At 33.7% G+C, this 25,003-nt stretch overlaps 1 protein-coding gene across 1 annotated transcript in view; it reads left to right on the plus strand.

Annotated features, from left to right (window-relative positions):
- The window catches only part of LRRC7 (leucine rich repeat containing 7), a 602,937-nt gene that overhangs the window by 318,448 nt on the left and 259,486 nt on the right, over positions 1–25,003 (plus strand). Inside the window, exon 7 of the mRNA XM_086390542.1 lies at positions 3,949–4,005. Coding sequence (XP_086246668.1) covers positions 3,949–4,005 — 57 coding nt within the window. The remainder of the gene's footprint in view (positions 1–3,948; positions 4,006–25,003) is intronic.

The raw sequence follows: 25,003 nt of genomic DNA on the forward strand, positions 1-25,003 counted from the left end.
GAAATAAATAGGAAAATATTTCTACCATATATGGAAGGCAAATTAGATCCTTAACTTATAAAGAATTCTTTCAAAGGAGTATAAAGTTAAGATCTCATTAGAAAAAACTGGGTAAATAACATGTGCAAGCAGTTCATAATAAGTGTACAAGTTGAAAACACAAAAAATGTTTATCATTATAAATAATAAATAATACAAATTAATATGTGAATAAAGGGCCTTTGTGCTGTAAGCATATCACAGAAACTATAAAACTGTTTAGAGTGTGAGGAAAAAGGTAACTTCACACTGCTGATGAAATTGCAGAATGTCATGTACTCTGTGAAGGGCAGTGTGCTTTAAAAGATTTGAAAATATTTATAACCACTGCCTTTGTAATACATTTCTAGAAATGTATCATCATATATCACACTAGGATTTATGGACAAAAATTTTTATCGTTATTTACAATATGAAAAATATGGAAACACACATCCATCTAGGAGATTGCTTGAATATATTATGGTACATCCATATGACAATGTAGCAATTTATAATCTTGACTAGAGACATATCTTTTAATTCCTATGATGTTATGTTTAAAGCTTATCATAACTATATATAAACTGTGTTTCCCATATGAATATGAATATGCAAGAAATAAAAGAATTTCCTTGGAAGGGAAATTATGGAAGGTTTTTATTTTCATCTTAAATTCCCAATATTTTCTAGGTGTTCTAGAGTGAACGTTTTTCATCTTTATTGAGATATAATTGATATATAGCACTGTATGAACTTAAGGTATACAACATAATAATGACAAATTTATCACAAAATGATGAGCACATTAAATTTAACCTCCATTACTTTATATAATTATGAAAAAACATTTCCTTGTGATGAAAATTTTTAGAATTTACTCTTAGTTACTTTGAGATATATTGGACACTATATAGCAGTATTAGCTATAGTAATCATGCTATGCATTACATCTCCAGTACTTTTTTATTTTACAAGCATAAAGTTGTGTCTTTTGACCACAATCAACCATTTCCCCTTCCCCTACCTCCACCTCTGATAACCACAAATCTGACCTCTTTTCTATAGTTATTTTTTTCTTCTTAGATTTCATATGTGAGATCATAGAGTATTTGTCTTTCCCTGTCCAACTTATTTCACTTAGCATAATGGCCTTAAGGTCCGTTCATGTCATTACAAATGGCAATATATTCTTCTTTTTATGACTGATAATATTCCATCACACACACACACACAAGTTTTCTGTATCCATTCATGTGTCAGTGGAAACTTTGTTTCCATATCAAGGCTATTTTAAATATAAAAGATATATCTTAAAAGTTAAGATATTTTAAGTTTTTTGTTAACTGCCTTTTTCTAAGTGATCATCTCAAATTGTTCAAATAACTGACTGACTGTACCTTAACCTCCACCTCTGGGCAGAAGTTAATACATGACATTAAGAAGAACTCAGTGAAATAATGACATCCTTTAACAGGTAGCAGCCTCTATTTGCACACAGAAATCACCTCAAAAGTTTTTTCCAAATTCTCTTACTTTTGTGGATCATGATTTCATAATACCTATGAATACCATACACTCAGACAGTTCTGAAAATTCACAGATATTCACAATAGCATATGCCTAGTTTCTAAATGAATTAATAATTCATCATTTGTTCATATAAAGTAGATTTTCCTTCTGGTACTGGCCCAAACCACAAGTATACTTTTGGTTCATTAAGTCATAAAATGCTTAGTTATCTCCCTAAAATACATTGTTTGCTTTAGCATTTTGTTAGTTCTCTTGACTAGTCCTAATATAAGAGAAGAAATCTGGGCAAATATATAAAGTAATACCCAAACCACTTCGAATTTGATTTCAATTTATGTAAATTATCTGCCCCAAAATGCTCTATTTTATTATTGTAATCTAAAAAGCTTTTGAACCTTCAGCTGGATAATTTGACAAAGAATGTTTAATATACTTTATAAAACCTAAGATTTAGTACCCCTAAAGGCCAAACTAAGTCATAAAATGTTATTACTCTAGTACAGATACTAAGATTTGAGATATATACATGTTTAAGAAAAGTCTTTTACTAGTGATATCCCATGCTCTGAAGAACTGAGACAATTTGTTTCAAATACAGATTAAGAGTTTATAAGATTAAAGTTAAATTGGAAACTTGATAGAACTCAAAACAAAAAGGAAAGGGGAAGAGAAATAGTTGAATACCTAAAAGCACAGTAAATATGGGACATTGTAGGTGAAATAGTTCAAATAGTGAAATATTCCCACAACACTGAGAATTTGGATAAGTCATTTAATATTTGTCCTAAAATAACCACAACTGAGTAAATTGTAAAGCTCGCTTATAGACATTAGTAGGCTTCCCTCGTGGTTCAGCTGGTAAAGAATCCACCTGCAATGCAGGACACCCTGGTTAGATTCCTGGTTTGAAAAGATCCCCTGGAGGAGGGCATAGCAACCCACTCCAGTATTTTTTCCTGAAGAATACCCATGGACAGAGGAGCCTGGTGGGCTAGAGACCACGGGGTCGCAAAGAGTCGGACACGACTGAGCGACTAAGCACAGCACAACATAGACATTAGTAACAACACTGTCCCAGATTGCAAACAGTAACAAGTAGTTAAGTGTGAAATGCATTCCTAATCACCCAAGTATTTTTCAAGCATCAGAAAATGTAAGCACCTCTCATCCACTTCACTTGATTTTCCCAACTCTAGTACCATCATAAGACAGATGATACGACAGGATTTTAAATGTGCATCTATTTGAAATGTTCACATCTCAGGCTCAGAGTCAATTAAATATGGTATATTATGCTATGTATATGACACTTTTCCCAGTTTTTAATTAAAGGTAATAGTAATTGTCATGGTCTTTGCACAGGTTGAAAAGAATTTCCAGATACAAGGCAGAATGACAGTAGAATAGAGTTTATTACAGCAGGAGATGCTGTTAGAACAGAGAGCTGGCTCACGGGAGAGCCAACTCCTTTCATGGTTTAGTAGCCAATTTTTATAGTCTCAAGACAAAGAAAATTCTTGCTGGAAAACTGGCATTAGGTGATTGGTTAGGGTGCTATAGGGTGAGTTCAAAGGTGGATATTTTTACCTAATATGGGGTTAAGGAGTTAGCCAGTTTAGATCAGTGGGGCTCATAGCAACAGTCAGTGTCTGGACCTAGAGCTCAGTCAGTTCTGCAGATGACTTTGGTGCAGAGTTCCAAATCTGTGGCCTTGGTAGTAAGACTTTACAACTATGACCTTGGTATAGGGCTCCACAGGAGTAAGTAACACACACTGAAACTTACGGTGTGCCACGTATTATGTTTTACATGTATGATGACATCATTTAACATTCAAAACCATATACATTTTGTACTATTAGTACATACTCATTACAGATGAAGAAACTGGAGTTAGGATGGGTTGATTAATTTGCCCAGTGTCATAGGGATAGAATATAAAGAGTCTGGATTTCACCCAGATATATCTGACCACAAAGTTCAAGCTTTTAACCATTATGCTTTATCATTTGCTTTAAAAATTCATTTGTCATCTCTTGAGGTAAATTGTTACCATGTTTCAGTGAACTCAGTACTTAGTATTTAGTAAATATTCAATAATTTGAATGCATATGATTAAACAACAGTGAATGTATTTTTATAAAACAGAAAATTTAGATAACTAAGGTTATATCTTTGAAAGATTTTAGGAAAGTTTAGGAAAGTGGTATTTATCATTCTCCAATATTGATGCAACCCTACTCATAATCAATTTGCATAATTCTTAAAGATCTATAACCACGGTTTTTAATGTTTGGACATAGTCATTTGGTTAACACAGTAACAATTTGGTTTATCATAAAAATATTGTTTTATAGAGAAATATCAAGAAACAAATTTTTAAATTCGTTTCTACAGACTTGCCAAATTGCGGATATTGGAGTTAAGAGAAAATCACTTGAAAACTCTACCAAAGTAAGTGACTGAGTATTTTGAAATTTTTAATGGTTATTTTTCACTAGTAGGAAGAAAAAGGACTGTTTTTATTTTAGCTATGTTTTGTCATTATGATTGAGTTAATTTTTCTACAATATTTTTCTAGGGGCTGAAAAGTACAGTATACTACAAGAGATTCATATTAAGTAAGAATGTATCCTGCCTTATAAAATTGTATAATTACAAGTAAAAATGGGGAGAATCCATTTAAGATTCTTGTCATAGCTGAACATACATACCAGGAAGTTACTGCCCTGAAACCTATGAAACTGACATTTCTATGACCCTCAAACAATCACCAGTTTCAAATGCTCAACTTTTAAAGCTAGTTTATGGATTGTGATAGTTTTCAAATAAAAAATATACAGATATTTCATAAAAATGATTAAAGTTTTTCTAGAGATCCTGTAATGACTTGGCAGAAAATATGTATTTATACATTCTTCAAACTGTACCTGTATATAATAACCTATGTAAAATATGGCTTACACAAGAACACAGAATAGTTTTGTATAAAACTATCACCAAAATTTTATACAATGTTTAGTTTAATAGAATTGTTTGTTCTATCTGTTTTACCTTATTTATATCTAATAATAGAATGTGTGCTATATAGAAAAAATATTTTTGAAAGTCAAAATTTATTTAAAGTGGGGATTATTTTTACTCAGATAAATTATTATTTATGTGTTACAGTTAAAATATTGAAAGTACTATCTTGCTGTTTTAACCCTCCTGCAGTATTGCAGAAAAACATTGAGTGCAGTGATTAATTCTTCAAGCATATCAGCAGGATTTAGTGACATTTCATCTGCTGAACCAAAACTTAATTTTATCTTCCTCTTTTTATATTCTTTCTCTATGCAAACTACACTGAATTTCATTGACTTTTTTCAGACAATATAGCAATAAAATACTCTCAAATACATTTTGATACATAAATATGTATGAAAATTCTATCAGTACAATATAAAACTTCCAATAATTATATGAATTTCATTTAAATATATATAGAGAGATTAAACATCAATTCATTCCTTCATAAGTGGTAGACAAGGGGAGAACATGAAAAGTAGATGTCTCTGTATCTAGACACCCTGCCTTTTTGAGTGGTTTTTCGCTAAGCCAAAGCATTATACATAGGTTTAATGGAAGGCACCTCTTCCATGTTGGGGGCACAAACAGAAATGTGAATATGATTGAGTGTTACTTATTCAGCATTAATCTACTGAAAATTCATTTCTATCCCCCATGTTTTCAATGTCTACATTTAAAGTAGAGTGGAAACAAGCTAAGTACAAGCTAAACTATGGTGAAACAGCAGTTGTCTCCTTCCTCTAAATATAAACATTTGAGTTAAGAAGAAAATATTGATGGTGTAGAAAAGACTCCTTTCCCTTCTGCTCTTAAATAACAATTTTGACATAAAATAATAAATAAATCTGACACAGGTTTTCAAATATGCGTTTTTTAAATATACATTTTAAATATAAATTAAAGCTTGACCATAGATTGTTAATACAGTCTTTATATGAGATAGGTGAGTGGACATTTCAGAGTAGTGAATAACAATGCTCATAATTGGTACATGGGTATTCTGTATATTGTGAGACTGAGTATCAGTTATCAAACAAAATTCAAGCAAGTAGAATAATAGGCATTTAACTTTGTCATTGAAAAAGTGTAAAGATATGTAGAAATGAAACGGTGTCTTCTTGGTGGACTGTTAACATTTGTACCATTAGTATAGCTGTTACAGTTTTACATTTTAAAAATCTTATTATTTTCAATCTAGTGTGCTTAATTTTTACTTTATAGACAAAAATAAAAAGAACCAAGGACATGCATAATATATGGAGAACTGTATCTTATTTTGATGTCTACAAAAATTAAGAGTTGCAAAAAGTTCTGTCTTGAAAAAAAGTTAACTGTGCTTTCAGTATTCCTTATCCATAGTGCTTTCTGATCACCAGTCTAGACCTCTAATGGGGAGATACGTGAGAGCTTTCTACTTCCTTTATTTTGCACTTCCAATGAAAAATAAAGGAAGAAAGTTAGTTTTAGGAAGAAAGTTAATTTTTAAATAATTACTGCAAGAACAGATAACTCATGATTTCTTCATGGACACAAACATTTTGTCAGGTCTTTAGCAGATCATCAGTGACTTTTTCTTCTTTTTGTCTTAAAGTCCACATGCCTAACAAGGTATAAAAAATGTAAAAATGTAGAGAATTAAAATATGACTTTTTAAAGTAAACTGATAGAGACATCTTGATATGTGCAGATTCTAGAACAAATTCTATTATCAATTAAAATTTAGCATTATAAAATTTTCCACACTGTTCCTTTACAATCACCCTTCTAGATATATCAATGAGTGAGAAAATTAAATTCCTCAGGTACACATTTGCTGAAAAATCATTAACACAATCACTTTTGAGTATGTGTAATAATTGAGGACATTGAACATCTGGAAAAAACTTGATAACCATAAAGAAAAAAACTTTAAATTCTATGATAAAATTTTTCCTCATAGCAGAATTATCCTCTTAATTATAATTTTGAAGAGTAGTCCAAAAATGAGTACGTTCCCATTTTGGAGCTTTTGCACTAGCTATTTTCTTTGGAATTCTTTTACCTCAAATCTTTGCAGGTTAGATCTTCCTTAGGATTCCTATCTTTCTTCAAATGGTGCCTCCTCAGAGGCTTTACCTGATCACATCATATGGTGTTGCTCCCTCATTACCTTTATATCATTTCACTATTACATTTGATTTTCTCACTTATGGCTCTCTGAATTGTATTGACTCTGCTTGGAAATGAACTCCTCAGGAGAACATTAAGAAAAAGGTTTTTTTCTGTTTTGTCACTGCTGAATCTCCAGTGCCTAAAACAGTGCTCAGTGCATAGGGAGCACTTAATGAATAAACAAGAACGCTGATATATAGATACACAGAGAGAAATATCTGTCATATGACCTGGACATTTTGTGTCACTTGTATTTTTTCCCATAGAAAATTATATGGGATACCAAATATTAAAATGAGTCTTTGATGAGCATCAAGAAAGCAAAAAAGGATAAATGGTTAGTGAGTTCTCAATGGCTGATAGGTGAGCCTTGAATTTTAAACCTACACACACACACACACACACACACACTACTTCAGGTGGTTTCAAGTTACATATAACAGGCAAGACATGACAAGGGAAGAAAATAATTTCAAATTAAGGCATTGATATTTATAACAACTAAAGAATATCCAAAAGTAGTATAACTTATTTTTTTATTTTGTCATTAAAAAGTGATACATTTAGCTAAGAAACATCTGTCAAGATAAAAACAAGAAATAAGACAATTCTTTTAAATGAAATTTAGGAACCATTTCCATGAAAGTAATTTAACAGCATACAAATGGTCCTTAATAATGGTGAGTTTTATCTTTAAACAAAAATTTTCCATTTTATGAGAATTTTTCTAAAACCTTAAAGTTAAAATATGGCCTGTCCATTGGTAATTTATTATGACTATGACTGTTTCAGCTTGAGCTAAAATATGATGTTGTATAAATGTGTCTGTGATAATGACAAAAATATGAAATAGTTTGAAGAAAAGGAAACACAATTTAAGCCAATATTCATTTTATTTTTGCCCTGCCACTTGAGTACACAAGGCATAAAGTGTGATTCCTTGGTCTGTGGTCATAATACAGCAACTAAGTGAGGAATATTTCAAACATGTTCCAGTAGAATTTCTGGGGCAATATCAATAAATAAGTAAACCCTGGTAAACAAATCCAGAAAAGGAAAAATGAATGAATTGGGTGGATAAGAATCTGTAAGAGTTTTGGAGGAAGGGATTCAGGTTAGGGAAATGATGTCTGAACATCATAGGGACAACTTTTAGATCCTAGACTCCTCTGTGAAGCTGACAAAAGCAATGGGATCCAGACGCGTATTAATTGTGTAAGCCAAATTGTCTCTATTTTCAATATATTCATGGCCCATTGTGAGTTTTCACAATTTTTATTTTTGCCTAGAAGCACATTATTTGGCACTTATATAAAATAAGCCATACCAAAATACCTATTATACTATGACAGAATACCAAAAAGGGGGCCCTCTCAATTTTAAAGGATCAAATTTGTTGAATGGATTATTTTAATTGTGTAACTTCTCTAGTATAGTCACTCAAAAGATAATATTTTGCTGAGCAAATTTTCCTTGGAGTTGTTAAAATAATCATTCTATTTCACTATCATCTGTGACAGTTTTTGGACTCTCCATAGAAAAAACTCGTTAGGGAAAAATTGAAAAGAAAACTGCCTGGTACAAGCATGAATGCTGCTTTGAAACTACTAGGATATATATGCTTGAAAACTAATAAATGATGCATCTATTATTTACATGACTTTATTCCTTGAGCACCATTGCTTTTATTAAGTATTTCCTCCACCTAAAAACAAAGGTTCAGAAACTCTATTGTGAATGCCTAAAGACACACACATATATTCACAGAAGGTGCAGAAACATTGTACCTTATCTGGACATAATCTAAGAAAAATTATAAATTGAATTATAAATTGAAACAAGAAACATGGAAGTGGAGATAAGACTGAGAGAATGTTTCAGATTGATGAGTAAAGAGACATTATAACTAAAAGCAGTGATTCTGAATTGATGCTTTTGCTATTAAAAACAAAACAACACTATTGGGACTCTTGGCAAAATAAGGGCAAAACTTGCATGGGGGTCTGAGAATTAAATAGTAACAATGTATCAGTGTTAATTACCTGATTCCAATGATTGTGTTTTGGTTTGTTAGGAAAATGCTCTAATTTATAGGAAATACATACCAAAGTATTGGGAAATGATGGTGCACCAGTTCTGAATTTACTATCAAGTAGTTCAGAAAAGTTATTTGTATGATACTTTGAATTTTTTTGTAAGTTTTTGTATTGTTTCAACATAAAAAAATCATTTTAAAAAACTATTTTCAAGGAAGCTCTTTAAAAATTAAAAAAGTCACTATCAACACAATTATCAGTTTCATGTCTGACATATTTGCAGTTATAGTGTGCAAGGGAAGAGTATGTATTTATATACTAAAATGCATAACTATTCATAAAAATAAGAATTTCAGTGATAAAGATTTTACATATATGTATATATACTTTTTCTTAACCTGAATGGCAATAAACACTCCATATTCATAGTTTTCACTCAAATTTCTATTTATTTGCCAATTACATTTTTAATTTTCATATAAATTCATTTATTCTTTTAAAATAAGATTACTCTTTAGTCAGAGTTGCAAAAATGTAATGTATTTGACATGTTTTCTTTTGAAAAGCCTTTCTTCCTTTGTTATTCATTTCCTACCAGTTATCATTGTCAGCATAATGAAGAAAAGTCCATAAAATAATATGTATTCTGAACTGAACAGGTGTGACTAAATTATATTCTAGTCTTATTTCAGTGTCCTATTAATGAATTTATCTCATTTGGCTTTACTGTACTAGTTGCTACAATGAAATACATCAATAGGTTCCTTGGGGCTATTGTAACAAAAAAAATTTATATTCAGGCACAGATTACAGAATAGCTTTTTGATGTTTCTATTAACTGGTTTTGTGACAATAATACATAATTGGATACAATGTGTTTTTATAATTGTATTACTTATACTTTTACCAATTAGTATCAATTTATAAGGCTTGATGTTTTGTTAAACCCATGGTACCATCCCATTCTGGGTTATTTTTATCAAAAGTGACAATGTAACAAGGGTCTAATCAAGGATAACCATGCTAATCCCCTCAGGTTTCAGTATTGCACTTAGAATTAGGACTTTTTTTTACTTCTTATCACATGGTCTTATATTTTAAATTCAACTGAAATAAGTGATAATTATGACATTTAAGATTTTAAAAACATTCTATAAATTATAATGCATCCTAACAATCTAATTATTTTAGATTCCCTTTGAAAATATCAAACATACGCTTTCTAATGGGCTTCCCTCCAGTGGGCTCAGCAGTAAGAATCTGCCTACCATGCAGGAGCCTCAGGAAACGTGGTTTCTATCCCTAGGTTGGGAAGATCCCCTGGAGGAGGGCATGGCAACCCACTCCGGTATTCTTATCTGGAGAATCCCATGAGCAGAGGAGCCTGGCAGGCTGCAGTCCATAGGGTCTCAAAGAGACACACACGCCTGAAGCGACAACACACTTTCCGACAATTCACAAGAGTGTGAGCTCTCTGTCTTGTGAGCTAATTATGTTTCTTTTTAGCCTTATATTTTCAACATAATATTAAGACTGAGAGTATTATGGTTAGGAAATGTGTCAAGTCCAGCGAGGAGCTAGCGGGAGGGCACAAAAGCCGCATGAAACCATGGGATCAAATTGCTGTTTTCAGAGTACTTCAAATCAATAGCCACTCTGATCCCTGATGATTAAATTTACCAAAAGATTGAAAACTGCCTGATATAATAGCAAGGTTAAAAGTGCTATGACTTCAGTTTCATAAGATCTCCACTTAGACTCTCATGGAACAATTAGCCTGTACCTTGTTTTAGTTTACCTGAGAAGAGCCAGAATGTACTTAAATGAGGATTTGCTTGGCAGGCAAACTTGGATTTGTATTCAGGCCCTTGCTTCTTGTTTATGAATTATTTAACTTCTCTGAACTTCAGTGTCATTATTTTAAAAAAATATTGGGTGGTCATTGCCTTCTTTAAACTGTGAAACATTCTTTGGGTAATTGTTGATGAAAATGAGTCTTGTGATCATTTAGAACCAGAAAACTGTTTAAGCAAAAGTAGTATACTATGGTACTTAGACAACTTAAGAGGGTTCGAGAAAAGATTGGAATGAATTAAATATTTTTTCTTTTTATCTCAAAAAAATATCTTTATTAGAAAGGAAACAGAAGGTTTTTTTGTATTTTCTATAATATTGAAATCTTTAAAATAGCGTTTAATGCTAATATGTCTTTTGTATTTTTCAAATAGTACTGTAACAAGAATTTGTATGAATGATTGTCTCTCAGTCTCAGTAAAGTATATAAAAAGTTTAAATATCTACCAATCAATTCTTAATGACTATTTTCTAAGATTCGTAGTTTCTTTGGGTGAAATGGACTCAGATAATAAGACATGATAAAAAATAAATAAAAACTCTTTCTTGTTCTTGTTCAGTTGCTCAGTCATGTCCAACTCTTTGTGGCCCCATGGACTGCAGCATGCCAGGCCTCCCTGTCCTTCACCATCTCCTGTATTTTGCTCAAACTCATGTCCATTGAGTCAGTAATGCCATCCAACTGTCTTGCCCTCTGTCATCCCCTTCTTCTCCTGCCTTCTATCTTAGAACCAAAAGGAACATACCCACCATTTGCAGATTTGCAAATTCAGACAATTTAATGTGGATGATTGCTCTCCCCTTTATGAAAAAATGTAGTGTTTTTATTAAAGATATATTCTGAACTTTACATTAGTATTGATCTTGGTCTCAGAGCCTTGGCCCAGAAAAACATACAAAGACACAAAGGACTTAGCTAACAGATTTACTCCTGCGGTTTCAGATATGGTGCATTGCAAACATCTATCTGATTTCCAATTCCGTTTTCCAATAGCCGGATCTCAGATGGAATGTTCACCACATATCAAAATTGAAATCACCTTCATACCTCTTTGCTCACCACTCCAAGCAAAACCAAAACAAACAGAAATTCCAGGCATCTTATTATATACTCTTTAGTGACAGTACCATCCACCTAATTACAGAAATTAGAAATCTCAATACTATTTTCCTCTCCTACTACCCACAAATCCACTTATGTCCATCAGCTTATATCACTCTTCTCTTTCTTCTGTCATTGCCCTTCTTATGATCTTTAATATTACTTGTCTTAACCACCAAAAACTCCTTCTTCATCCTGTTTCTTCCACTGGAATCCATCTCCTTATTATTGTCAGAGCTTCTTACTAAAATATACCATGACATATGTCAATGTAAAAGCTCATGGTGACTACCCACAGCTTGCAGAAGACAGACATGTCCAGACCCTACATAACTGGGAGCCAACATTTCCAGTGTCATCATCTTTCAATATTCACTGTCCCACAGGGAATCTCAGATGAAAACAGTTTACAATGCACCCTTGTATCTCCAAGCATCTTTCTTGGAATCTTCCCTTTTTCTCTCTGAAAAACTCCAAATCATCCCTTAATTTTCCCATCACTTGTCCTGTGAAATTAGCCATGAATTCTGCATTCATACTGGTAGCTTAAAAAATCTGCTAGAGTTTTTTCAAGGCTGAGTTTTCACAGGAATTTTGATCTGATTATAGTCTGATTCAGAATTCTAATAAGCTTCATTTTGTGGGAAACTTTTTGTCGTCTTAAATATGTTATTTGAAGCCCCAACTCTACAGTCCAACTCTCAAGGAAGCAACTGCTGAGCAGTATGCCTTTTCCTTGCCAGTTACTAACTTTGGGATGACAGTCTCAGCAACAGTGGGCATGCAAGAGGAATTGGTAAAATGATTTTCACTAAGGTCCTCCTCTGGTTTTTTGGAAAGTGCAGGGGAAAAAGAAAACTGATTGCTGGGAAATATGCTTTATTCTGGCATTTAAAAAGGTTTCCCTCCCACCCATGTTTTGATTTTCACTTTTAAGAAGAACTCATGATGAGTAAACAACAAACTATTACTGATAATTGGCTCAGTGGGACACATGAAAACAAGTGAAATATATCTAACTTCCAGAGATTTCCTGCTTTCTTCATGTCTCCACTTTTCTCTCTACTCAGGTCGGGGTTAATTCAGGTCTTTCAATATGCAAAATACATCCCCCAAAAACTTGATGTTCTGCTGAACAGACGCAAGGGAAATATTTCTAAATTGCTATAGTTTTCCACAGTTTCTGTGACATTTAAAATCAGTGCCTGAGCAATATTAAAAGTAAAAATTCACAGAAGATATTAACTCCCTGACATTAATTTCCTTGGATGTATAGTTTATACTGCCTTTTAGTAACACAAGGTTTTATTTGCCCTTTTATGGCTTTTAAAAATCGTGAATTCTTCCTTGCAAAACTTCCTATTTCATTACATTACCTATTTAGTTTTACATTTATGCTCAAAATGATACCAAACTTTTACCTAGCTACATTGTGTTTCTATTCATTTTCTTTTGTAGTTAAATTTATTTCAGTATATTAAAAGGACTTCTGTTAACCTGTAGTACAACATAACACAGTAACTTTTCCAGTTATAAAGTAAATACTGTATAATTTTATAAGTAAGATTAAAAATAAAATTAATCAGATTAAAGCACTATGATTCTTACCAAGCCTTAGATGTTCATTTACTATTGTTCTAAAACAATGGGGTAGAAAATGCACCAAATGGAGTGGTTAAAAAGTAAGAATAACACATTCTCTATTAAGACATGTTCAGTTGAAACTTAGATAAATGAATTATGTGATTTAATTACATTAAAGCTATTGACTCTTCTGATTTAGTAAAACATTTCTAAATTAAACAGTTTTCTGGAGGCAAAAGCTTTATTTTGATTAAATATTTCATGAAATTTTCAAACGCAAAAACATTGCTTATACTAAATAGACTCTTAAAGGCATCTCTTTAAATATTAAATCCAACTTAGTAGAAATAATTTTAAAATATACTTACATACTTTAGTTTTGTAAAAGAAAGATCTCATAACTACGGACTTTAAGAGAGAATATAGTTTTAAATATTTGACTTTTCATTGATTTTACAATAACATCCAAACCACTAAACACAGAATTCAAGACCATTCATAGTCTGACTCCCTAAGTTCTCTCCAGTTACTCCCCTAAATATAACATGCAAGTGTGTGCCTCTGTACGTTTGGCAATAAATTCTCAGTTCATATAATGAATAAGTCAGTTTAAAAATAACTTTTAGTATATACCTAGCACGTGTCAAACACTATTCTGCATGTTAGAAGATATGACAATATGACAATGAACTATAAAGATGGATTCTCTTTTATTCAAAAACTACAACTATTCAAGTGTAGTTGAGGGAGACAGACAACAAACACATAAATAAATAAGTGAATGAGACAAGTAACTGCTATAAAGAAAACAGGATGACATTATAGAAAGCCATTGAGTTTGGAGTAGTTGTTTAATTGGTTAATGGTTTTCTGGATTTTTAAAATTCTTTTTTGGCCAGCCTGGTCAGAAAAGATCTTTGTGAAAACATGGCCTTTGCATGATTTAAATGAGAGTAATACAAAGTTCTAGAGGAACAGCAAAAACAACAAGGAACAGCAGGAGTATAAACATTTGTGATGGGAGCAAAGCCTGACATGTCAGGAGCAAAAAGGCCAATGTAGCCAGAACATAGTGAACACTAAGTGGAGAGGCAGTTTGGGCAAAATGCTGAAGTGTCTTGTGAGCCATGTTTGGAAATTAGGATGTAGTCTAGCTATAATGAAACCATTTGAAGATTTGGGCAAGGATGATGTGTGACTCCATCAAAGCTTTACAAAGATCTGTCTGGCCACTTCACAGTGAAGGGGTTCTAGTGGACAGAACTGAAAGGACATCAATTAGGAGGTGACTGTGATAATGCAGATAAGAAATTATGGTAGCTCTGTCTAGGATAGTACTCTGGAGGTGGTTAAGTGGTCAGATTTGCGATCCATTTGGAGGTGGAACCTTGCTGATGAAAAGAATTTGTGGTGAGAGGAGTAGATAAGGATATAAGAAGAAATTAAAGAGAATTTCCAAAGATTACATTTGACTAACAAGATGGCTGGTAGCATAATTTCCTCATATGGAAAAAATCTGAGGAACAGATGCAAGAATTATAAGTTTGATCTTAGCAATGAACAGTTGGAGATGCCTATTAGATAATGAAGTGTAGGCATTTGAATAAATGATATGCTCAGGAATATAGAGATATAAATATGAGTTACCGCTCTATAGATGATATTTAAAAATAAGCGATTGGTCGAGGTAACCAATTGAGAGTATACATACAGAAGAGATGAGAACCCAGAGTTAAGTCTAGGACACTTTAATATTTATAGTTTAAGTATGGAAGAGAGGATCCCACAGAAGATCCTCAGGATGAATAGCCAGAGTTAAGAAGGAAACCAATTGCAGGAAGAATAAAAGAGGAAGGGAGGCGTCAATTGTATCAAACGCTAGTTGAAGGTCAAGTATGATGGGAACAGAAAACTGAGCAAGATCTAGGACATTCATGGGAGTTTGATAAAGGCTATTTCAATAATGTATTATCTGTTGTCTCATCGGAGTGGTTGAGGAAAGAGCAGAGATTAGCAAAAGAGGAGAACAAGTACAGAGGGTTCCTTCAAGGAGTTTAGGTGCAGAATGAACAGCAAAAAGGTAGCAGTAACTGCATGGGGGTATGGTGTTAGGAAAGCTGGGATGACCCAGAGGGATGGGATGGAGAGGGAAGTGGGAGGGAGGCTCAGGATGGGGAACACATGTACACTCATGGCGGATTCAAGTCAATGTATGGCAAAACCAATACAATATTGTAAAGTAAAATAAATTAATTAAAAATTTAAAAAAGATTTTGTTAAGAATAATGTTAAAGCGTATTTACAAGTTGATAGAAATGATGTAATAGAAACAAAGGAATGATGCAGGAGAGAAGGAAAATAATTACAAGAGGACATGAGGCGATGGGATGCAGAGCACAAGTGGAGGAAGTGGCTGTAGAAATACAAGGATGCTTCTCACATTTTCAAGTAACTGCTTTAATTTTCTCTATGAGGCATGAAGAGTCGTCACCTGAGAGAGAGTACAGGATAATGGAGATTTGAGGAGATCAGAGAAAGTGTGAGAGAGAAATAAGTCCTCTTAGAAAATGGGAAAGTGAATACACTAGGTCAGCGTCATAGAATCCTCTGGCAGTGTGGACTCCCCGTTTGAAATTTAAAGTTATACATGTGAAAGAAATCCATTCAGCAAAGTTGAGCAGACTTCAGAAAGTCAGTTGCAAAGGCTTAGGAGACAACTGACTGGGTTTGGCCAGGCACACCAGATGGAAGAGGAGAGGGGCAAGGAAATTTAGGATGTTGACAGAAGAGTGGCTGGGATCTGGGGATACAGAATCCAAAATGGTAGATGGAAGTAACTGAGGATGTGAAAGGGTCAGGAAGAAATGTTTTATTTGACCTTCTCTCTTTTTTGATATACTATGAATCTTTAAAGTACAGACCAAATGCCACTTCTCTATAAAGTGTTTCCTGACTCGGCAGATACAAGTAATTATTCCTTCCACTTTGCTACCACAGCATTTTGTACATTCCTCTATGATAGCCTTTATCACATTATATTGGATCTGTTGCCTATCAGTATATCCCCAAGAAGACTGTAAATTTTTAAAGGAAAGAATTATATCTTAGTGATTAATCTTTTTATTGGCAACAAAATGAGATATAAGGAAGGACTTCAAAGAACATTTGATGAATGAATGCAGGCAGTGTAGTGCAGAAGGAAGTTTTTCCTTTCCTTAAACATTGCCAAGTATTTGGTGGGCACCTGGTGAAAACCTGACTAATTGAAAGAACCAGAATTGAATAGGAAGTTAAACTATGTGTTATTTTCTCATTAAATATTTTGTCCACTGCAGCTGGCTCTTGATTATTGAAAATTAACTCAGGTATAAGGCACATTGTATTTCTTTATTTTAATTTCCCTTGCATACATTGTAGTCATCCCACTGATCCTTAGCTTTGAAGAGAGTACATTACAGATATCAAGTTGGTGTTGCTGTATTTTGGATTAAAAAAAAAAAATTAGTAACACGGTTGCTAAGGAGGGGACAGGGAAGGGATAGAGGGAGAGTTTGGAGTTTTTGCTATTGTTATTCAATTGTTCAGTCATGTCCAACTCTTTGTGACCCCATGGACTGCAGCACGATTGGTTTCCCTGTCCCTCAATATCTCCCTGAGTTTGCTCAAACTCATGTCCATTGGGGCTTCCCTGGTGGCTCAGCTGGTAAAGAATCAGCCTGAAATGTGGTAAACCTGGGTTCAATCCCTGGGTTGGAGAGATACCCTGGGGATGGAAATAACAACCCACTCCAGTATTCTGGTCAGGAGAATTCCATGGACTGTATAGTCCATGGGGTTGCAAAGGGTCAAAACAATGAAACAACTTTCATTTCACTTCATGTCCATTGAGTCAGTGATGCCTTTCAACCATCTAATCCTTTGTTGCCTCCTTCTTCTCCTGCCCTCAATCTTTCTCAGCATCAGGGTTTTTTCCAATGAGTTGGCTCTTCGCATCAGATGGCCCAAGTATTAGAGCTTCAGCTTCAGCATCAGTCCTTTCAATGAATATTCAGAGTTGATTTCCTTTAGGAGTCACTGATTTGATCTCTTTGCAGTCCAAGGGACTCAAGAGTCTTCTCCAACACCACAGTTCACAAGCATCAATTCTTTGGTGTTCAGCCTCCTTTATGATTCAACTCTCACATCCATACATGGCTACTGGAAATACCATAGCTTTGATTATATGGACCTTTGTCAGAAAAATGTCTCTGTGTTTTAATATGCTATCTAGGATTGGACTGCAAGGAGATCCAACCAGTCCATTCTAAAGGAGATCAGTCCTGTGTGTTCTTTGGAAGGAATGATGCTAAAGCTGAAACTCCAGTACTTTGGCCACCTCATGCGAAGAGTTGACTCATTGGAAAAGACTCTAATGCTGGGAGGGATTGGAGGCAGGAGGAGAAGGGGACGACAGAGGATGAGATGGCTGGATGGCATCACCGACTCAATGGACATGAGTTTGAGTGAACTCCAGGAGTTGGTGATGGACAGGGAGGCCTGGCGTGCTGCGATTCATGGGGTTGCAGTCGGACACAACTGAGAGACTGAACTGAACTGAACTGAACTGAAGGTTTGTCATAGGTTTTCTTCCAAGAAGCAAGCATCTTTTAATTTCATGGTTGCAGTCACCATCTGCAGTGATTTTGGAGTCCAAGAAAAACATCTGTCACTGTTTCCACTGTTTCCCCATCTATTTGCCATGAAGTGATGGGACCAGTTGCTATGATCTTCATGTTTTGAACATTTAGTTTGAATCCAGCTTTTTCACTATCCTTTTTCACCTTCATCAAGAGGCTCTTTAGTTCCTCTTCACTTTCTGTCATAAAGGTGGTGTCATCTGCATATGTGAGATTATTGATATTTCTCCCTGCAATCTTGATTCCAGCCTGTGCTTCATCTGGCCCTGCATTTCACATGATGTACTCTGCATATAAGTTAAATAAGCAGGGTGACAATATATAGCTCTGACATACTCCTTTCCCTATTTGGAACGAGTCTGTTGTTCCATGTCCAGTTCTAACTGTTGCTTCTTGAACTGCTTACAGGTTTCTCAGGAAGCAGGTAAGATTTGGAGTTAGCAGATGCAAATTAGTACATATAGAATGGATAAATAACAAGGTACTACTGTAGCATAGAGAACTATATTTGATATCTTGTGATAAACCATAATGGAAAAGATAATAAAAAAATGTATAGGGGGACTTCCCTGGCACTCCAGTTGTTAAGACTCTGCACTTCCACTGCAGGGGCACAGTTCAGGGATCTGGTCAGGGAACTAAGATCCCACATGCCATGCCAAAAAAAAGAATGTAAAACTGAATCACTTTGGACTACAGGAGAACTTAACACAACATTGTAAATCAACTATATTTCATGTAAATCAACTAAAAAATTTTAACAATATAAACATTTGGGTTAAACTGATACAATTAGTTATAACTTAATTTACTTTTTTGGACTAATCTATGTGTTAATATTTTAATTTAAAAATTCATCTCTGGATATATTCTTTGATTATGTTTCCTTATAAGGAAATTTATTAAAATAATTTTTATATGGAATAAATTTCCATAGCATTATGTAAAATGAAAATGTGTTCTAAAGAAAGAGATAAAGAAACAGTGTACTGTGAGACAATATGGCCTCTTCTAGATTGCCAAATGTTGCTTGGGAGGCAAACCATTTAAAGCACTATGTATCAGAATATCCATAGAGCAATTATAATTTTCTGTAGACATATTTTACCAAAGTTTATAGAATGTATTAAATGCATTCTTCTTGGAAATATTTACAAAATCTTTAAATTATTCCTGATACCCATATGCAACTACTACATATCCCCTTGATATGAACAGTAAAACAAAGCAAAGAAAGAACACTTGATAATACACAGTGTGTTTCATTGTTGTAGTGAAGGAACCACTATTGAGTGATTTGTGACCTATCTTAAATTTTAAAATAAGCCATATATTAATGGAATTCTGCTCTACTTGAATTATCATTAAGAAATTTAACAACTTATATTTCTTCCTTTTGGATACAATTCATGATAGTTAATTTTTCATTTAAAAGTATTTGAGCCATCATAGGAGGAAGTATGTTGAAAGAATCCAATCCAAAATTAAGGCAAAACTGAAACTCAGCAAAGTGTGGGAGAAAGTAGAGGAGAAATATGAACTCAATTGATTTGGGCAATGGATAACTGTTACCTTTTATAGTAACAGTGAGAAACATGAAATTCTTTCTTCAATTGTAACTCAGTAACTTACCCAATATTTTTTTCTATCAACTACAATAGGCTACCATTCAATATTGGTTCATGATTAAAATTTACTCCCTTATAAAATCCGGCAGACTTTCCATTTATGAGGTTTTTGGATAGATGATACAAAATCCCATTTAACAAGCTGATTGTGTTTCCTATTCTTATTCTACCTGGAAAATAAGTATTAAATAAGTAAATCTAGATTATTTTTAAATTAAAACTTTAAATGTAATTATAACAGGGATAACTGACTTCCTAAAAATTTCTTCTAAAAAAAGTACTTTTCTGTTTTCTCTATTTGCATTTTCTAACAAAAGTCCATACTGATTTTCCCTCTGTTACTACTAAACAAGTAAAATTAAACAGGAATAGAGTTTTTGGTATATCATCAACTATTTTTTAATCATCGTATTTGGGGTGGCCTGATGCAAAGGAAATCCAGAAATCATTATTAATCTCATACATAAAGAGGCTATTGCTTGAAAAGTATGTAATAAAAAATAAGTATTGCTTTGAAAAAAAAAAAAAAAACAGCTGTTAAATGTGCTATTCCAGCAGTTTAATAGTAAAATTCAAAAATCTTCCTTTAAAATCCAATTCAAATTTCCATAATATATCAATATGATTGTTTTGGAGTTCACAAAATAAAATCTGAACACATTTTGTTAAGTCAACCTGTGATTCCCTGGCTACATCAGGAGCAGGAAACCATCATGGCCAAGAGAAGGGGGCTTGGACTTTAGAATAGACAAATATGAATTGAAATGTCTTTCACCCCTTAATACTGTGTGCCTTAGAGCAATTGATTTATCCTCCTTAAACTTATTTCCCATATGTATCATATATTTAGGCACTATAGAGTATGTGTGTGTATATATGTGTATATATATATGTATATATGTATATATATGTATGTATGTATTATACCCATTAGTGTTTGCATGGAGCGGATGCATGGTAAATGGTTCTTAAGCTTGCAGAGGGAGGAAACAAAAAAGAAGCCAAGAGAAGCTTCTAGAGGGATTCAAATATGCAGTAGTCCTTGGTCAAGATAAAAAGAAATTCATAGGGAAGGGGGCTATACCCAAGTAGGCTACACAGTAATACTTTTCATACTAGAAGTACCATACGCTGAGTGTTCCCTTTTCTCTTTTTTCTTTCACCCTTTGAATTGAAAATTTTGAGAGGGCCCCTGGGTTCCAAGTTTACCAATTCTACTCTGGCTTTTTCCACTGTACCTCACACTGGCAATTATACAGCAGGGTCCAGGAAGCCAAAATACTGGTATTAGAATCACCCATCTGGCCCACTAAACCTTGAGTCATAACATGTTTGTACTAAATTGCCATAATGAAAGTGCCCATTTTGCATTTCCTGAGTGATCTGACCTCTGGTTCCTGAGAACTGTCCTCTTAGCTAGCCCTTTTACCTTATTTGGTGGCTCAAACTGTAACAAACAATTGGTGGCTCAGACTGTAAAGCATCTGCCTACAATCCAGGAGACCTGGGTTTGATCCCTGGGTTGGGAAGATCCACTGGAGAAGGAAATGCAACCCTCTCCAGTACTCTTGCCTGGAAAATCCCATGGATGAAGGATCCTGGTAGGCTATAGTCCATGGGTTCGCAAAGAGTCAGACATGACAGAGCGACTTCACTTAACTTACCTTATTTATCGTAGTAACCTCCTCAATGCCTAGCATCCTACGTTACACAAGTTAAACAATTATTATTCAACCACTGAAGAAATAAATATTTATTTTCAGAGAATGCATATTTATCTTGGAATCAGAAGACATAATCAGAAGGCAATACACCTATGTCTTCTGATTCCAAGATAAATATGCATTCTCTGAAAAAAAATATTTATGATCCAACCAGTCCATCCTAAAGGAGATCAGTTCTGGGTGTTCATTGGAAGGACTGATGCTAAACCTGAAACTCCAATACTTTGGCCACCTCACGCAAAGAGTTGACTCATTGGAAAAGACTCTGATGCTGGGAGGGATTGGGGGCAGGAGGAGAAGGGGACGACTGAGGATGAGATGACTGGGTGGCATCTTCGACTAGATGGACATGAGTTTGGGTAAACTCCGGGAGTTGGTGATGGACAGGGAGGCCTGGCATGCTGCGATTCATGGGGTCTCAAAGAGTTGGACACGACTGAGCGACTGAACTGAGCTGAACTGAACTGAAGAAATAAATGTCATTTGTTTTCAGAGAATACATATTTATCTTGGAATCAGAAGACATAACCAGAAGGCAATACACCTATAGCTATTTGCAATGGGTAATATTGTATGTCCACCACTGTACACCACACTCCAAGTCAGATATTATGTGTCCCATGTACCTATGCTGAAATGTGGCAGACTACTCAATTCAAAACAATTAATCAAAGCCTTGAGAAGACACGTGGATCATTAATGTGATTGAAGAAAGATGTGTTTATTTACAGACACAATCTTAGAAACATTTCAAATTATTAATTTTGATCACACAGTGAATAATGAAGATATGGATATTTTGGTTATTTGCTAATATTTATACATTTATGACACTTTTAAAGTCAAGTATTCAACTTTCCTTGTATTTCCATACTTACCTGATAGTAAATATATTAAGATCTATTATGTTTTCAAACTGTTTTTGTCTTAAATAAAAGCAATAATTGCCTGAATATCCATGAAGATCATATGAAGACAAATTCAAAATCTTTAGAATTATTTCCAGCCAATTTTTAAAAGTTTTTCTTAACCAGAATGTTGTAGAGAACCCCATCAGGACTTCACACTCGTGCCAAATTCCAACTGACATTTAGATGTTATTTTTGCTGTGCCTTGCTCAGGTCGATAATCTGCTGTAACAAGTTCTGGTTCAGGTAAAGGCAGTGAGCAGTATTATTCAAACATCCAAACAGTAACATAAGAATGAGCAGGAATAGTTGAACATTCTGGATGCTTTCATAAATATTGTGTTAGATTGTTTTACTCTTATAGCCATTGCATTGAATTATTTATTGTTGACTTGTTTAATGTTGCCATGAATTTTTAATACATTCAAAGCTTGCCTCCACAACTTATAGTATGAGAAAACCTAGAGAGGACACACAAAAAATATAAGAACTTCTGCTTAAAATCACCCACTTGAATTTATGAAAACTTTGGCAGTAGTTTTATATGTTTGACTTGATTTAATAATCTAATTCTTCTCATTTTCTGGTAATTCTTCCTGTTAAGCAAGTTCAATAGATAATTGCTGGTGATAAGAAAAAGATTTAGTGAAGATTCTTTTTCCTGATTCTGTGATATAGAAAGAATAGAGTTCTTTGAATGATGACCCTACTCCACATAGTTTTGAATGGACGAGATGATTAACTGTTGTTTTTTATAGGAAGACTAAAATTTTTATAATAAAAGAAAACAGTTTAGTTGAGATTCTGTGTTGACATGCAACAAGGAGGCTCTTTACATAGAAATAATAAGGATAAAATTTGGATTGTATTCATATTACAATAAGGTGTTTAATAGAAAAATGAGACTAATGAGGCAATTAAGGACAAACTTTATATAAATATCTGGAAAGAGTTAAGCGGAAGGAAATGGGTTTTACAAATATAAATTGCTACTCTTAACCCTGATCAGGAAATGAATGTCATTATTCACAAACAAAAATAAGCTCCTACCTCTTCCCCCGAAGGAGTTTCCCCAGATCAATTCAAACTCAAATACACTGCTTCACATCAACCCATAACATTGCATGCTTCTGCAGAGAGTGATTCAGTTTGTACTCTCAGTATATATAAGGTTCACATTAATAAATGTGATTCTCAATTAGAGAGTTTTGATAATTTCCAGGAACAAGATGAAGACAATAATTTTTTTTAATTTTCAGACAATGAAAACAGGCATTATCAGTCTTGCATTACTCAGCTTGTTTATTCAGTAGTATTATGTTAAATATTATGTTAGTATCACATACCTATATAGTATACTTACTATATATTTTATCAAAACTATCATTATTGTATCAATTATGATCCCCAAATTCAACACACTATACCAGATAGCTAATCTGAATATTAGCAGTGGAAGACTTTCTTTTTGGGGGCTCCAAAATCACGCACATGGTGACTGCAGCCATGAAGTAAAAAGACGCTTACTCCTTGGCAGGAAAGTTATGACCAACCTAGACAGCATATTAAAAAGCAGAGACATTACTTTGCCAACAAAGGTCTGTCTAATCAAGGCTATGGGTTTTCCAGTAGTCATGTATGAATGTGAGAGTTGGACTATAATTGACACTTTTGAACTGTGGTGTTGGAGAAGACTCTTGAGAGTCCCTTGGACTGCAAGGAGATCCAACCAGTCCATCCTAAAGGAAATCAGTCCTGAATGTTCATCAGAAGGACTGATGTTGAAGGTGAAACTCCAATACTTTGGCCACCTGATACCAAGAACTGGCTCATTGGAAAAGACCCTGATGCTGGGAAAGACTGAAGGTGAGAGGAAAAAGGGACAACAGAACATGAGATGGTTGGATGTCATCACCGACTCAATGGACATGAGTTTGAGTAAACTCTTGGAGTTAGTGATGTGGAGGCCTGACGTGCTGCAGTCCATTGGGTCACAAAGAGTCAGACACGACTGAGCAACTGAACTGAACTGAACTGAATCTGAATATCCTGTCTACCATTTTGGTTAGTAAAGCTTATATTATAAGTTGAGTTTTTTATAAGGGGATTTTTATTCCCTTTGATTTTGCTCTGATGTCAGTTAGGGTTAATGAATTTTGATGTTAAATCTCTTTCTTTTGACAAGTGTAAATTAATCACTTTGGGTGAAGCTTTTTTTAGCTAAATTATAAAACTTTAAGTGTCAATCTTTTTCTATATAAAATGCTTTTATTAAGAACTTGCAAAGTTGAGAAAGGAGTAAAAAATCCAAAACTGTGGAAGTTTTTTTAAAATGACTAAATATATGTTCATTTTGACCTGTTTTTAAATAAACAAAAAAATTTCCTAGAGAATTTACTCCAGTTAGTTAGATTTCAGTAAAATGTATTAATATTTGAAAAAACTGCATAAATCTTTCTTTATTAATAAGTTAAATATTTAGGAATAAATTTAACAAGAAAGTCATAATGCTTATAAAGAAAACTGTAAATTCTTATTGAAAGGTATAAAAGAAAATCTGAATGGATGAAAACAAAAATTATTTTATATGGGAAGTTTAATATCATAAAAATATTATTTCTCTCAAATTACTACCAATGAAGTTTAATATTTACTTAACTCCTCTTACAATTCCAAAAGCTTTTATTTGGATAAAATAATCTAAAATTTATATGAGA

This window comes from Bos grunniens, chromosome 3, assembly GCF_055505025.1.
Source record: "Bos grunniens cultivar Pamir isolate PY7600 chromosome 3, Bosgru_T2T1.0, whole genome shotgun sequence".
In the NCBI taxonomy this organism is placed as follows: domain Eukaryota; kingdom Metazoa; phylum Chordata; class Mammalia; order Artiodactyla; family Bovidae; genus Bos; species Bos grunniens.